This window comes from Adiantum capillus-veneris, chromosome 12 (assembly GCF_014529385.1).
Source record: "Adiantum capillus-veneris isolate H3 chromosome 12, ASM1452938v2, whole genome shotgun sequence".
Classification (NCBI taxonomy): Eukaryota; Viridiplantae; Streptophyta; class Polypodiopsida; order Polypodiales; family Pteridaceae; genus Adiantum; species Adiantum capillus-veneris.
In genome coordinates, this window is record NC_140942.1 from 143,708,413 (window position 1) to 143,726,062 (window position 17,650).

At 42.9% G+C, this 17,650-nt stretch overlaps 2 protein-coding genes and 1 pseudogene across 2 annotated transcripts; all 3 read right to left on the reverse strand.

The window, feature by feature from the left end:
* Nucleotides 1-371: 371 nt before the first annotated feature.
* On the reverse strand, nucleotides 372-2,281 carry LOC147446625 (uncharacterized). Its single transcript, XM_086525819.1, has one exon. It carries the CDS (start codon nucleotides 2,263-2,265, stop codon nucleotides 1,804-1,806), a length of 462 nt encoding a protein of 153 aa, XP_086381945.1. The 5' UTR covers nucleotides 2,266-2,281; the 3' UTR covers nucleotides 372-1,803.
* Nucleotides 2,280-2,762, reverse strand: LOC147446626 (uncharacterized; the record flags this gene model as incomplete). The annotated part of the gene is made up of 1 exon (XM_086524731.1): nucleotides 2,280-2,762. A coding segment is annotated over exon 1 (483 nt), but the record flags the coding sequence as incomplete, so codon positions are not given.
* A 13,512-nt stretch (nucleotides 2,763-16,274) lies between these two features.
* LOC147446627 (uncharacterized) lies at nucleotides 16,275-16,843 on the reverse strand (annotated as a pseudogene).
* Nucleotides 16,844-17,650: the final 807 nt, after the last annotated feature.

A 17,650-nucleotide genomic window follows, 5' to 3' on the forward strand; every position in this document is an offset into this window, starting at 1 on the left:
CCTCTCTATAGCCCAGGGATTATAACCCGCACCCCTAACCACACAGAATCACATACACACGCACACTATCTGCCAATCTCTAATGCATCGGCTCGCCTACGAGCACCATCAGCTATACACACACATGAGCACTTCAGCACAATAGACCCATCAAGAAAACATCACCTGTATCCCACATATTGATGCACACTCACCAAATCCTGTAAACACACTCACATCGGGAGGCCTCACACACCTCGACCGCACACAAACCCACACCCAATCTGCAACCACAATCACTCTCTCCCTCTCTCTCTCTACACACACACCCGTGTGGTCCGGAGCCAACGCTACCACGGACAAGACGCACAAGACGAGATGAAGTAGCAAAGTGATGCAAATCGAGCAATCGCATAAACCGTAGAAAAAATCATGCATCAAAACACATATATACGGGTACAATGATGGCGTTAACGGCCACTACAATCTCTGCTTTTCATTTGCCATCATGGCGGCTCTCCCTTCCTCCTCTATGGCCAGGCCCCTGGCGGCCTTCCTTTTGCTCCTGGCTCTAGTCACCTGCTCTCCCATGTTCCCAGATCATGCCGTCGTACAGATGGCCCTGCACCCACTTGGCACTCCTGCCCATAGCCTTCTACTGCCACGCCTTGACGGCACCTTCCATCCTCTGTTCAGCCGGATGCTGCCCCTCCTGTGGCGCTCTTGAACTCGGCCTGCAGCTCTTTGGCCGGCCCTAACAAAAAAATTGCCCACCTTCAACTGGCGGCTCTCCTTGTGCAACCGAGTGCCCACCCTTTGGTGTCCTTGGCCCTGGCTTGTTCTACAGCCCCAAACGTACCAATGGTGCACCCACTTGGCGGCTTCTCTGCCCTCTTCTGTCCCGTGAGCCCCCAAGTGACGGTCCCCCCTTGGGTCACGGCCCCTCCTCTTCCTTATGCAGCCCCCGCCACCTCTGGCTGCCTCCCTGTCGCATGCCCGGCAGATGGCACCCCTTCCTGCTGACGGCTGTCCTTCTTGCTATATTCTCTTGCTTGTTTTCTGCATGGCGACCAGACTACCAAAACAGTCTTTTTTTTTTGTTTTAAATTCCTCTCAAGTTGGGCCACTTTCCCACGAGAGGATGCTCGACACGACTATCGCGAGCTCCGCATACCTTGATATCCGAACTTCACTGTGCTAATGATCCAGATTCCAACCCGATCACCAAAAGGATTCTCCAAAATAGTGTTTGCCACGGTCAATCATTGTTTCGAGCTTGAAATGATGCCGGAATAGTAAACAACCATGAAGCTGCACTCGAATACACAAAGATCTCGACATCGCTGACCTTGATGTCCGATTCGACATACACATCATAGCACCTTTCGCCTTACAAGACTTGAGAACCACGAATGACCTGTACAATGGGCAGCATTTGGCATACACATCCTAGCAGTAGAGTGTCCTGCAGACATCTCGATCCAAATCCCATATCATAACTCTCATAGCTTCGGTATCCAGCACCCCTTGTCTCGCTCAGAACCTTATGATATAAACACTTGCTCCTGTCACCTGTGATAGCAAGAAACACTTGCAATTTCAACTAGAGAGTGCTCCATCTCTGTGTACCTGTCTCTTGGTTGCATCAAATACTTGCTCAATGTCCCTATCCTTTGCGTGCAAACTACCATGCCTGGGCTGCTTGCACTTTCATATGCCGACCATCTTCAGTTGTACCATCATTGCCCAACCCCGTGTTGAGCATTCCTGCTCCACCATAGTATTATTTAGATAAGAGATGACTGCATATTAGAAAACTGACACTTAGTATGTACATAAGCAGTAGATAGATAGAGAGACAGAGATTTGTATGTAGATAGATAGATAGAGAGAGATTTTATAAGTTGTAGAATCCCCCGGATCAAATGGAAAGCCCCGAGATTTCCCAAGTGTAGTGTAGGCCCCTCCTGGGTAAAACCGATGGTTTTGAGCATTACCACCCATCTGTAAAATATATACAAACCATCCCCACTTTGCACCTGTAAATCTGTAAGCCAACCATGCATGTAGTTGTCCCCACCATAAACCTTTAACAACCTGGATCCACAAGCCTTCCTGGTACATAAAATGATTATGTTCACCAACCTTCGAAGCATCTGCACCATACATCATTAGGCTTTTACCTGCTAGAGGGCTCTCTATAACATAATCTGCATCCAAAGAGCTTTGCAAACGGTGCAAAACTGCTTGTAAAGCAACCTTCAAAAGTATATCTATCAACAACATGGCACCAACCTTTGACACCCTATCATCATGAAGCAAAAGAGGGGGTTGCCCAACCCCTGGTCCACACAAGGCATCTTTATACCTGTCTCATGCTGCTTTGTGACCACCTCATCTACATGCATAATATCGTAAATATCATACCTTGAGGAAGTGGAGCCAGTCTCCCATGTGCTATCTTCATCGAAAGAGCTGCCGCCACCTAACTTATGCTCTTCCCGTGTCTCTGAATATGGAATCTCGTCCATCACTACTGTTTTAACCTTAACAACAAATCTCACTTGTCGGCCATGAGCACACTCCCCAGGGATTTGACCATCCATAGCTGAATCTGCCAACATATTTCCCTGGCTTGGAACCATCAGCACCTCTTCAACCACTAGATCTTTCTTGTCTGGAATCGGAGGCATAGGAATAACCCTGTCTCTTTGCAACCATAATATCTTCAGCTCTTCTTGCATATGCAGACCCTCTAGCATTGGACGTGCTTTTATCTCCATCGCTTCAACTGGCTCTCACACTATCGAATTGGACCATCCTTGCCTCACTTGACGTTTCTTCAAGAGATTCTTTGTGTGACCTTTTGCAAAGTCCACTGCCTCCACATATGACATCAGTCCATCGACTTCAACTTTATCATGAACATCCACATGCAAGCACTCTATGAATTTGTTTAATTTCAAGAAGTCAGTATTCTCTGCAGCAGTTACCTTCATGAGTTTGCTCCATAGCGCTTTGAGATCCCACACAAACGCTTGAAAGTGACCAGCCAAGTTTTGCTTTAGCTCGTCCAATATTCGCATCACTTCGCTCAATTGTGTGTTGGACACATATTTGCTTCGGAATGCCGCTTTCAGGCTGCTCCAATCCAGCTTTTCTTCAGCCTACAAACCATCATACCATGTTTTGGCCTTTCCACGAACCAAGAGTGGGAACGCTTGAGCCACTCCCTCTTCTTTTGACAAGCCACTCTCTAGCAGAAACAGACCATAATCCTGCAGCCACACTTCTGCATCTTCAACACCTGTAAAAGTCAAAAAACCCGCCCACACCTTGCTTAGCAGCACTTGCTCTTTGAAACTGGTATCACCACAACACCGTCTTTGACTTCACCGAGAAGCAATCAGTAGCTCCTCAGTGGGGGGTGATGGAAAGGGGGAAGGGGGAACAAACCCAGCACACTCCTAACTCGCCTCTCTATAGCCCAGGGATTAACCCGCACCCCTAACCACACAGAATCACATACACACGCACACTATCTGCCAATCTCCAATGCATCGGCTCGCCTATGAGCACCATCGGCTATACACACTCACACATGAGCACTTTAGCACAATAGACCCATCAACAAAACATCACCCGTATCCCACATATTGATGCATACACTCACCAAATCCTGTAAACACACACATCGGGAGGCCTCACACACCTCAACCGCACACAAACCCACACCCAATCTGCAACCACAAGCACTCTCTCTCTCTCTCTCTCCCTCTCTGCACACACACACCCGTGTGGTCCGGAGCCAACGCTACCACGGATGAGACACACAAGACGAGACGAAGTAGCGAAGTGATGCGAGTAGAGCAATCGCATAACCATAGAAAAAATTATGCATCAAAACACATATATATGCGGGTACAATGATGGCGTTTAAGGCCACTACAATCTCTGCTTTCATTTTCCGTCATGGCGGCTCTCCTTTCCTCCTTCATGGCTAGGCCCGTGGCGGCCTTCCTTTTGCTCTTGGCTGTAGTCACCTGCTCTCCCATGTTCCCAGATCATGCCTCCATACAGTCGATGGCGCTGCACCCACTTGGCGCTCCTGCCCATAGCCTTCTATTTCCACCCCTTGACGGCACCTTCCATCCTCTGTTCAGCCGGATGCTGCCCCTCCTGTAGCGCTCTTGAACTCAGCCTGCACCTCTTTGGCCAGCCCTCACAAAAAAGCTGCCCACCTTCAACTGGCGGCTCTCCCTGTGCAACTGACTGCCCACCCTTTGGCTGTCCTTGGCCCTGGCTTGGTCTACAGCTCCAACCAATGGTGCACCCGCTTGGCGGCTTCTCTGCCCTCTACTTTCCCGTGAGCCCCCCAAGTGACGGTCCCCCCTTGGGTCACGGCCCCTCCTCTACCTTATGCAGCCTCCTCTACCTTTGGTCGCCTCCCTCTTGCATGCCCAGCAGATGGCACCCCTTCCTGCTAACGGCTCTCCTTCTTGCTATATTCTCTAGCCTGTTTTCTGCATGGCGACCAGACTACCAAAATAGTCTTTTTTTTTTTTCATTCCTCTCAAGTTGGGCCACTTTTCCAGGAGAGGATGCTCGGCACGACTGTCACAAGCTCCGCATACCCTGATATCCGAACTTCACTCTACTAATGATCCGGATTCCAACCCGATCACTCCTTAATAGTGTTTGCTGCGGTCAATCATGGTTTTGAGCTTGAAATGATGCCCAAATAGTAAACGACCATGAAGCTGCACTCGAATACACAAAGATCTCGACATCGCTGACCTTGATGTCCAATTTGACATACACATCATAGCACCTTTTGCCTTACAAGACTTGAGAACAACGAATGACTTATACAATGCCGAATTTGGCATACACATCCTGGCAGTAGAGTGTCCTGTAGTCATCTCGATCCAAATCCCATATCATAACTCCATATCTTCTGCATCCAGCACCCCTTGTCCCGCTGACAACCTTATGATATAAACACTTGCTCCTGACACATGTGATAGCAAGAAACACTTGCAATTTCGACTAGAGAGTGCTCCATCTCTGCGTACCTGTCTCTTGGCTGCATCAAATACTTGCTCAATGTCGCAATCATTTGCCTGCAAACTACCATGCCTGGGCTTGTTGCACTTCCATAGGCCGACCATCTTCAGTTGTACCAACGGTAGTATGGGGTATGATCATCACGTGAGAAAAAAGATCAAAATTTTTAGTTTTTAGAAGGGCAACTTTCGTGTTTTTACATGTAATGAGAGAACTTGGTCCAAATGATCTGTTGCACAACACATTATGTGAGAAAAAAGATCAAAATTTTTAGTTTTTAGAAGGGCAACTTTAGTGTTTTTACATGTAATGAGAGAACTTGGTCCAAATGATATGTTGCATGACTTCCAATCTTGTTTTGAATGAAAAGTGTAATCATGTTGTGCCAAAGGAGAGAAAATTGGATTTGATCTTTTTGTAGAATGACTTCCAATCTATGGTTTTGATTTTTTTTAAATGTAACTGTTGTGGCAAATGTGAGAGAAAAAAGAAAGATATGATTTATGAGAAAATTGAGTTTAATCTTTTTTGTTACATGATTCGTAGCCTGTGGTTTTGAATTGACAGTGTAACCATGTCATGCTAAATGACAGAGATAAAAGGAAGTTGTGACTTTTGAGAAAAATGAGTTTGATCTTTTTTTTAAATACCCTTGCACATTTTCGGTGATGAGATGCTTGAGGACATCTACCTTATGCATATAACAGGTTAGCATGGAAGAGAATCATGCTAAACTATGGAAACCATGAAAAGTAGCAATTATGATGATCTCTTGCTTGTAATGTTTTTTTTAATGACTGTGGTCACAAGGAGATGATTTATATGCTTACATAAGTTATGGCTTCAAGTTTCGGTTCGTGACATGATTGTGTAGAATGGTGGTAAATGACAATAATTCTAGTTTCAAGCACAACTTTTTGATCACTTGTACAATTTTTGAATTACAAGTTGCTCTTGAAACCAAATATCAAGTCCTTTATATGTGGTGAATGTGTGTGCATAATTTATCCCTCTCAACCTGTATGTATTATCATATCTAAATTTTCAATTTAGAGGTAAATTTTAAAAGTGATTGCGTTTGCAAGGAGGGAGGCATTTCATACAGACTACAATTTTAAAATTTTCTCACATACTACTACTAATTACAAAAAATTAGAGGTTTTGACAGTTGTTTGAATAAAGTTAAAAATATACTATTTTGTTTGTGTCACAGTGTGTGTGTGGGTGTGGGTGTGTGTGGAGAGAGAGAGAGAGAGAGAGAGAGAGAGAGAGAGAGAGAGAGAGATCGAATTATCATCCACGAAAGTTAGATATGACCTATGAGATCAAAAATCAAAACATTATAGAGGGTTCGTTCTGAGTGGGGGAGTCAGATACATCTCAATTAAGGATTGAGGGTCCGAGGAAGGGTTAAAAAAAAGAGAACAAAACCTAAGGAGGGATAGGTGAGGGGGTAGCCAGTTTGGGAGTTCGAAACTCCTAGACAATGGCTTTACCTCCTCAGTTAACTGCCCATTTTCCTATTGCGCACGCTTCCCACACCTTTTAGAGTTCTACGTTCTTCTGTTTGAGTTGGGCAAGTGTAAGATCTTCTGCAAACCAAAATTTGGTGTCTTGAGATTGCATGAGGGTGATTATTGTTTCTTGATTCCATTGTACGCTCACTGGAATTATCGTTCGAGTTCAAGAAAGTAAATCATTGAACTTGAGATCCCCCTCCCCTTTCCAATTTCATGGGAGCCCGCCAATGCAAACATTGAGGGCTATATCTTCTTGCCGCTTTAGCTCACATACCTGGATGCCACACTGTCGTCAATCTTGCGAGAGATCTCCTCACGCACTTGACTCTTGACCTAGTTTGTATTGTTGCTTTGATACCAATGTGAGAGTGCATGATGTGTAGACATAGACACGCATCCCATCCAATCCCTCCCTATATAACCTTTCCCTAGGGATAGCCCCTATGCATGCATGACAAGTGTAGAGACTTGTCCACCCAACCCCTTGAAGTGCGCGTGCGAGAGCGTGTGTGTGTGCACAGCAATGGAGAAGAGACAAGAAAAGAGGAGACACAGGTTTGGGTGGACTCCAAACACAATAGTGTTAGGGTTATGAGTCCTTTTTCTTTCATGAAAAATGAATGGTCAGTGTTAGTTCCCAGTTAGTCTCCGGCTGCTCAACACTCAGACGTGGCACATTGAGCTTTACCACCCCAACAACCTCCCACTACAAGGACAATGTGCCTTGAAGTTGGGGTGACAATGTACATATACATATAATACAGGTAGACAATGACCATGATCATCTACCCAATGCCCATGAGTTCTCAACAATGTGCAAACCAAGCCATGAAGCTTCTGAAGCTACAACATATTCAGCCTCTGTAGTAGACAAGGTAACACAATCTTGCAAACAAGATCGCCATGAAACTGCACCTCCAGTGAATTCAAAAACATAGACTTTAGTGGGCCTTCTCTTGTCCAAGGCTCTTGCATAATCTGCATCCATGTAACCCATTACACATGCTTCCTTTCTTCCAAAGAAAATGCACATGTCTTTTGTACCATTAAAATATCGTGTAACTCCTTTCACTACCTCCCAATGTTTCTTGACTGGATTTGACATATATCTACTAACAACTCCGATTGCAAAAGCAATGTCAGGACGTGTAGCAATCATAGCATACATGAAACTCCCAACTGAAGATGAATAAGGCACTTGTGCCATTTCAGTCTTTTTCTCTTTAGGCTTAGAGCAATCATTTTTAGAAAGTTTCATATATTGAGGCAATGGAGTACTCAATGCCTTCCCCTTCTCCATATTGAAATGCTTGAGCACTTTAGCAATGTACTCAAATTGAGACAAATAGACCAATTTCTTGCATCTGTCTTGCTTAATGCGCATGCCAAGGATATGGCTTGCTTCACTCATGTCTTCATTTCAAAGTTTGCATGTAACTCTGCCTTCAAGGCTAAAATATCATCCCTACATTTCCCGACAATTAACATATCATCCACATAAAGGACCAAAATCAAAAAAATACCATATTTATCTCGCTTAGTGTGGAGGCAATGGTCCATATCGCTATGTTTGTAGCCTTGAGAGAGCATGAACGAGTAGAATTTAGGATACCACTCTCTTGATGATTTTTTTAGACCATAAAGAGTTTTTTCTAACTGACACACCAAGTCTTCATTGCCCTTCTCAACAAAACCTTCTGGCTGCTGCATATAAACTTCTTATTGAAGATCACCATGCAAGAACATTGTCTTGACATCCATCTGGTCAAGTTCCATGTATTTTGTAGCAACCAACACAAGTACATACCGCAAAGTAGTCATCTTGACAACCGGAGAAAAGATCTCATCAAAGTCAATACCCTGTTGTTGCTTAAATCCTCTAGCAACAAGTCATGCCTTGTACTTGGGTTTATTATCATGAGGTGTAATTTTTTGCTTATACACCCATTTGCATGGTAATGTCTTTTTACCTTTAGGCAACCGAACCAACTTCCAAGTTTGATTCTTATGCAACAAGTCCATTTCTGATTGCATAGCTTTCTCCCACTTTGCCTTGTTATCCATTGACATGGTTTCCTTATAGCAGGAAGGCTCTCCGCAATCTGTCAACATAATGTAGTCCAATGAGGGAGTAAATCTATCACGAGGCCTTGAGACTCTTGTAGACCTTCTAATAACTGCTTGAGCCGGTCGTCCCTCAGCAACATCTTGTACTACTACAGGAGGATTCTTTCCTTGTTGTCTGACATTAGGCACTTCAGCCCTAGTGTGGACAACTCCATATTCTTGGAAGATAACTCTCCTGACCTCCACTATATTCACAGGCTTCTAATGCATAGTTTCTTCATTGAAGTATACGTCATCATTGCGAACTAACTTTTTAGCTTCAGGATCCCATAACTAAAACCCATCTCGCCAGGATTGCCATAGCCAAGAAATATGCATTTCTTTGACTTAGGATCCAACTTGCTTTGAAAATCCTTTGGAACATGGCAATACGCTTCACATCCAAAGACTCTAAGATGCTTGTAAGAAGGTGGCTTCCCAGACCAAAGCTCTTCAGGTACCTTCTCATCTAAAGCCTTGTTAGGAGATCTATAAATAAGATGGACAACAGTTGCTAACGCTTCCACCCAAAATCCATTAGGCAACTCTGCATTAGACAACATGCTACTACGTAACTTCTCTTGTATGGTATGGTTCATCCTCTCAACAACATCATTTTGTGGACGGTTATATGGAGCAGTCAACTCTCTTTTGATGCCTTTGGATTCACAAAAATTTTGAAAGGCTTTAGTGACATACTCACCAACATTGTCTGACATTAAGTACTTGACTTTCTTGCCAGACTGATTCTCCACTAATGCCACAAAATTTTGAAATTTTGAAAGAACTTCATACTTCTTCCTGAGAGGATATACCCACACTTTCCTTTAGAAGTCATCAATGAATGTAACAAAGTACAATGAACCTCCCATGAATATGCTAGGCATAGGTCCACACACATCACTATGCACTAACTCTAATGGCTCACTTTTCCGAGTGCTTCCCCTTTTGTGTGGTGAATATGTTTATTTACCATAAAGACAGTGCTCACAAACTGAAAAGTCTGAGAAATTGAATCCAGGAACATAACCAAAATGAGACAATACTTTCATTCCATTTTGAGACATATATCCTAACGGGCGATGCCACAAAGAAACACTTGGTTGCTCGGTTACACAAACTACATGGTTTTTAACATTCGATACATGTAGCATGTACAAAGTCCAAGACTTTGAACCATGTGCTACCACTAAAGAACCTTTGGTGATTTTCCACCATGAACTATCACCAAATGTGTAGTAATATACTATGTCATCCAATTATCCTGTACTAATCAAGCTTTTGGTAAGCTTCAGCACATGTCTCACATTCTTGAGCATGAATGAAGAATCATTCTAAAATTTTAGATGTACATCGCCGACACCAACTATGTCGCAAGGAAAATTATTGCCAAGACAAACATGACCTTTATAGAATGCATCATATGTACTTGTGAGGAGTCACATGAAACAATGCACCTGAGTTAATAACCCTATCTTGTAAAGAGTAATCATCAGTGGCAACCAAAAATGTTGAATCCATGGAAGATGTGTGATAAATGTCTCCATCAAAATCTTCAACAAAAATATTGTTGATCTCTTCAATCTTTATACTACCTTCCTTAGTCTTGCCTTCTTCTTGCTTCTTGTCTTTACCTTTCTCTTGTTTTCACTTTCGACAGTCTTTCTTCATATGACCCTTTTTGCTACGAGATTTTCCTCTCTGATTTTGCTTGCCCTTTTCTTGTGATCGTCGACCATGAACAACGAGAGCATTGCTAGTACCAAGAGAAGTATCAAGATTCTTCATGCTAACCTCTTCAGTAAGATAACTGCCCTTAACATCAACACATGTTAAACCATCAGGAGGTGCTAAGCTACTTATGGTTGTGCAAAAAGTATCCCAACTTTTTGGCAATGTAACTAGCAAGAACATTGCTTTGACCGAATCTTTGAAATTGACTCCCTGCACAGAAAGCTGACTGAAAATTGTGTTGAACTCATTGAGATGGTTGCACATGGGTGTGCCCTCATCCATCTTCAAATGAACTAACTTTTTTATCCAATAAACCTATGATGCCGCACTTTGCTTCTCATACAGGTCACGTAACTTCTTCCATAGCTCATAGCTAGTCTTTTCCACGTTCACAGTGAAGTACACATTCTTTGACAAAGTCAGCATGATGGTGGACCTGGCAAGCTCATCCAACTCTTGCCAATCATACTCATTTATATCCTCAGGATTTATCCCCTTCATCTTTATCGGCCGGATCTGCTTCTTTTGTACTAAGACATTGTAAATTTGTTCCTTCCAAAATGGGAAGTTAGTGCCATCTAACTTCTCAATGTTAAACAAAGAGTTCTCCGATGATGAACCCATCACTTGACAAGGAACAACAGTAATAGATCCGCCGCACTGAAGAAGATGATAGAAAACCTGAAAATTTTCGACAGAGTCTCCCCTGCAAAATTGACCTCTAAACCCAAAACAAATGTGTACAATGACTCAAACGCTAATCAAAGTGGCTAAACTGGAAAGATAGAATCTCAAAGAGCTATCACTCTCAATGTCTCCAACTCTAGAAGAGTGTCTCTGACCAACTGAACACTGTCAAGCGCATATGCATAAAGATGACATCAATGCCAGCAATGGTGGGTCAGCAAATGCACACCAATACTGCACTAATCGCATAAACATATATCCTATGTCGATGCCGATACTATGGGGATGTCGGGGGATCGCTCCAAAACCTGTATCACCAAAAGGATCTCCACATTTGAGAATTCCCCAACTCAATAACAATAGGCTTTGCATATTTCCATCACAATACATAAACTGCATAAGATCTTATATCAACCACAGAAACCCTTTTCTGTATCTGCTATTGTGCGGTTTATCTGATTTAACAGACCCTAAAGAACTTTCATCAAATATGCATGTTAAAGAGATTGCAGAAAGAGTCTACAACAAAAACCTATACGCAAAAGAATCGACGAAGGTAGACCACCCTACTGTTTGAACTAAATATCTCTCAAACCGTGCAAAATCTGCAGAAACTTCCTTTTGTAAAGTTGTAGACCACACAAAAAAGGTTGGGATTTTGAGGAATGGACATGAAATAAACTGTTTTTATAGGTCAAAACAAATCTATAAAAATCTACAGCTTGTACTTCATGACCTACAGGTAGTCTGAGTGACGTATCTCAAAATTGGTGAAGATTTTGAGAAAACTTTCTTCTACAAAAGTGAAGAGGAAAAAAACCGGTCAAGAATCATGAGAGTTGGCTTGAATGAAGACATTTTGGTAGGCCAAAAAAGATATGCAAAAATGTGCTGCAATTTTTGCTGCTTCTCTGCCTGCTTCCCCGTCAAGCTCCAATGGTGCTCCCAGTCCCTGAGCTTTGATACCAGTTGAAGTGCACATGCGAGAGCGTGTTTGTGTGCACAACAATGGAAAAGAGAGAAGAAGAGAGGAGACACAGGTTTGGATGGAGTCCAAACACAATAGTGTTAGGGTTATGAGTCCTTTTTCTTTTATGTAGAATGAATGGTCAGTGTTAGTTCTTGGTTAGTCTCCGGATGCCCAACACTTAGATGCGGCACATTGGGCTTTACCACCATAGCATTTTCCCAATCTCTTGTCATTGAAATTCAGACCCTCTCTTCTAGGATCCATGTCCTAACAAATGTACGTTGAATACTCCTTAAGGATTGAGTGTGCAAGCACTTCTTTTTTTTTATAGGGCCCTAGACTACACCCACATGTGATGAAATTTCAAATGAACTAGCAAGTCCTTCCATAAACATTTGGCTCTCTCTCTCTCTCTCTCTCTCTCTCTCTCTCTCTCTCTCTCTCTCTCTCTGCCTCTGCAAAAAGGTGGACTTGTGATTTTCCACAAGGGAGGGGTCTCTTGAATGCTTTAGACAAAGGCTTACACTTGCATGCTAGGGGATTGGTCCACCACACAAATCAGAGCAAATAATCCATGATCACTATAGCCACAAAAGGGAAACTAGTAACCATTGCAAAGGTTGAGGCAGTAGTAAGTTTCAAGGGACTGCTTTTTGTGAAGGGAGGTGCCTCTAAGAGTGCTTACAAGAAGGTGCCTATGTCTGCACTTCTTTTCCACTCAATGCAACCATGCAAGTGCAAGGCACCCTCAATCTCTCTCACAATGGGTAGCCCACATACATGCGCATCTTTTTGACTCAAGGTAGCTAGTATCATTCTCACTATGAGCAGAAATAGTAACGGGGATACCACATACAAGAAATAGAAGATATTGGTGCCTTATTCAAGGTGCTTTGGAACCAACAAGGAGACTAATGGTGCCTTTTTCAATACAATCATGTACGTGCGTACACGCTAGCCCTACATGTGGATCATAAGGACCTCCATCTTGCAGTACCTGGAGAAGGTTGCATAGGGTTTCCTTACATTCTTTTCTACCTCTCTTTTTTTTTCTAAATCAAAATTTGCAAGCCAAGTTTTCCCTCTTAATAAAGTTTACCACCCTATTTCTATACGGTTATATCCTCTAACCTTACAAATCCTAGGGCAAACTCCCACAACAAGCTCTCTAAAGTAATAATGTTCGGGGGGGGGGGGGGGGTCAATCCCATGGCCACAGTCTCTCATGATTAGGGCCGAATTTCATGGCAAGTCTTCGTGAGAAGGGGGATACCTTTCTTGCTACAAACGGGAGCGTGGCTGCCCTGTAAAGTACTCAAAATAGCGCATAGCAAGACATAAACGAATAAATCTACGTACCTGTCGACTTGCACAAATCCATAATCGAGCACAATACAAACAGAGAGAGACAGAGAGCGAGGGAGATTGAGAGAGCACGTGAAGGCGCACCTCCTAGAGCGGAGTGCTACGCCGGCACGGCGAGAGAGAAGAGAGGAGAGATGAGAAGAGCAACACAAACACTGGGTGCAATCTCCCCCCGTGCAAGAGTGACCATTTCCCTCTTGCACGTATTTCATTTATAGATTTCTTGAATGGTCAAATTGAGTACAAACTGGTCGGCCGGTCATAAATGGCCAAAGCTCATAAAAGATCACTTGAATAATCAAATGTACCATGTATATACTTTCATTCGCATAGGCCTAGCTCGGTCCCAATATTTTCCACCTGTCAGCTGCAATAAATAATAAAATATCAATTCCATAACATACCTTTCCGTTGGAAAGCAACTGTCCTCAGTTGCGAAGATAGAAATCTGCAAATAATACTTGTAAAAAAAAATGATTAGAAATCTATATCAAATAGTAACAAAATTCATAAATTTAGACAATATTGCTTATGCCTGCCATCATCCACATACTACCTATTCTATTGTCCCATACCACTAGAATAAGCAGTATATGTCATACCTTGATGAATCAGGATATCACTGGTCACATGCATCATCAATCTCATAATGTCAATCTCATCACATAAACACTGCCATAATAATCACCAGATACCAAATCCCAATCCAATCCCAATTCCACAATATAAGTCCAAATCCAATTCACTTTCATTATATACCCGGGTAACAAAATCATACCAGTTGCAGTGGTGGCCAGCCACTGGAGCATGATTTCATGATCGGTGTTGCCTCAACCGGCGAGTCTACACCAATAAGATGTGCTGCCTAAATCGACGAATCTACACTAATGCTGCCTAAATCCGCGGACCTTCATTGGATATTGTTAAAAAATCATAGATCTGAAGTTTATTATTGTGCTGCCTAAATCGGCGGATCTGCACCAAGATGAGTACCTACACACTGCCTAGATCGGCGAATCTGTGTGTGCGTGACCAATGGACTAGGCAAGACATAAAGGGAAAATAATATTTACTATGTTGTTGGCATCACAGTGCAGGAAATCAAAGCACTTACGAATTTTTGTGCAGTATCCTAAAGCACCTTAGCTCACTGGAGTAGCTACATAGCTTATTGACAAAGCATCTCTATAAAATTTCCATGAGGGTATCCTGTATTTATACCATTAGTGGCATATGGGGAGAGGTACGAGTACTGCAACTGGTAATTTTGTGTTAGTATTTTGCAATGAAAGAAAAAAAAATCCAGTCTATCTAGAATTCAATTTAATATTAGTGTGTGATTATACTTTTAAGATATACATTGCTGGCACAATGACTTGACAATTGGAATTTGAAAAGAAAGTAAACAAGATAAAAAGTTATCAATGTCTTTAAACCGACATATGTCTTTAGAGCCTTCTCCCATAAGTGTTGGGAAAAAGTTATCAATGTCTTTACATGCAGTAGTAATAGCTTCTTGCCAAAAACGTTGGGGGGGGGGGGGGGCAAGCTAGCAACATGAAGCATAGCGCGAGCTGAATCCAGCAAGGTTCTATTTTTTTTCCACTCAGCCAGACCATTCTGTTGAGATGTAGATGGCACAGTAAACCTTTGAAGTATCCCATGAGCAGTACAATAGCCCGTTAAGAGATGATTAGTGAACTCAGATCCATTGTCAGATTGTAATGTTTTTAGTCTGAGTTCTAATTGTGACTCTACTAAGGTGTGGTATGCCTTAAAGGCATCATTAATGGTTTCTTTAGTTTTATCTTTCAAAACGTTTATGATAGTAAAACGCGTATAGTCATCAATAAAGGTGATGAAGTAGGTATTACATGTCAGCGACTTTTGGATTCGACCGCACAAGTCAATATGGACCAATTTTAGTGGCTACGATGTACGTTCAGCCCGTCTAGGAAACTTTTGATGCGAGAGTTTTTCAAAAAATGCATCCTTCACACAGAGAAATGGCGCCTTTTGGGTCAAAGAGCAGATTTTGAACTAATTCTGTTCGCACCATATGTTGCATTGTAGGTACATTGAGATGCCCAGAGCGATAGTGAAGTGGTATAAGATGTAGTATCATCTGTGATGGCTGAATGCACTTATTCCAAAATCGGTGAATGACCAAGGAGATATAGCCGACCGATTTTGGGGCAAGCGACAACATAGGTACGGCCGGTTGGAAGGATATGCTTTACGAGGCAGTAGTCATGAAGAAACTCTATGGCCGTGCCACCGCTAGTGAGGCGACTCAAAGAGATTATGTTTTTGGCTAAATTTGGGACATATAGCACATGGTCGACAACAACGACATTTCCATCGGAGAGCTCTATGTTGGCTGTACCAGTGCCTTCTGCATATTGAACACTATTGTTGCCAAAGCGAATTTAAACATTGGTGATGAGTGTCTCATAGTTGTGAAGCCAGTTACGATGACATGTAGCTCCAGTATCAAGGATCCAGGTGGTGTCTGAGTTAATTTCAGGTTCGTGAAGAGCCATAAATGCTATGTGAGCACTACCATCTGATTGACTTCCTGAGCCAGGAGTGTGACACTCTGAGTGGCTTCGTGAGGAGGAAGAGGATCCTAAATCTGAGGCATAATGATCCTGATTGCCAGATGTTCTCCTTTTATTTTTATGTCATCAATCAGTAGTTAAATGACTACTTTTTCCACAAATTTTGGAATGTGGTTTGACGAGACGGAAGCCAGATGTAGAAGGATATTTAGATCTGGACTTAAATCGTGATGATTTTTGATAAGATTGTGATGATGTAGATTGCCGTCAGGTTTGATAGGGTTTTCACGAAGGTCGAACAAACATAGCAATGGAAGAACCACCACCTGATGGAGATACTGACTTGCGGAGAATACTTTCTTGAAGAATAGCTGGTATGAACGTAGGAATTGTGAGTTGTGCCGCTGTTCTTATAGTGATACAGCTGCCAGGAAGATGGTAAAGCAGCAAGTAATAACATTGCTTGCACACTTAGCGGTCAAGTCGACACCAGAGAGAATTGTCTCATGCAGTAGGAGTCACCAAGACTCGACAAATTTGGGAGTGTCTTGATCATTAGACATAGTCATGTTGACAAGGTTTTTCAGGTTGATAATCTGACTTGCAACATCTTTATGCTCATAGGTTTCCATGAGTCTTGTCCAGATTTCGCGTGCGATGGTCAATGTTATCACCGTTTGTTTCTGGGTGTCCTCCATATGAAGGAGGAGTTCAAGCCTCGCATTAAGGTCTTCCTTTTTCCAATCAGCAATGGCCTGAGTATTGGCTACTGTGGGAGGATGTACCTGCGCTGGACACACAGAGGTGCCATTCACCAGGTCAAGAAGGTTTTGTTTTTCGAGGATAATTTCCATGGTCAGCATGAATTGTTTGGAATTGCATCTCTTGCTGTATATCAAATTCTGGACGTGAAGAAGTTGAGTGGCTGCTCTGCTCCTCAGAATACCTCTCAAAATCCACAACCTTTTGGATATCCGCAAAAGAAGGGAGGTTTGTTGGAGGTGGCATGCGACCACACATAAAGCATCCTGCATTGCCATAAGCGATTATGGGTAAGCCACAATTGTGAATCCCAACTCCTCCAATTCTATATGAGGCAGAATGGGGTTCTCCCACCTCCCTACAGTGTGGTTGCCATTTTGGTTGTACCATGTACAATCTTACAAAAATCGCGCAGCTCATATTTGGGAAACAATGCATCAGCAAAGATCAACATCAGCATCAGACATGGCTTGAGCTCTCCATAGAGCCTCCTCCACAGAAACTGCTTGCCGGGAATCCGTTCGTTCATAATAACTATGTCGAGTGAGCGAGGGAGCATGGATGTGCAATGGATACCATGGAGTTGCACCAATATTGCAGCTTATTACATAAGAAGCAATGAGCAGTGGTACCACGGCATCATGTGAATGCAGGAAGGTGAGTGCTACATGCCCGCTATAGATGAATTCTGTGCGCTCCAGTCTAGGGACGAGGAGGAGAGAAGGTATCCAATCAACTGTTGCATGGGTGCTCAAAAGAGATAGGAAAGGCGGTAGGTCTGAGAGCGTGGGGGGACAACTGAAGACAGAAAGAGAGAGTTAGGTGGCACCAGTTCGGCCACTACAAAGAGCAAGTCCGCATGGCTGACAAACTTAAGAGTGGGTGTGTGTGTTGAACTG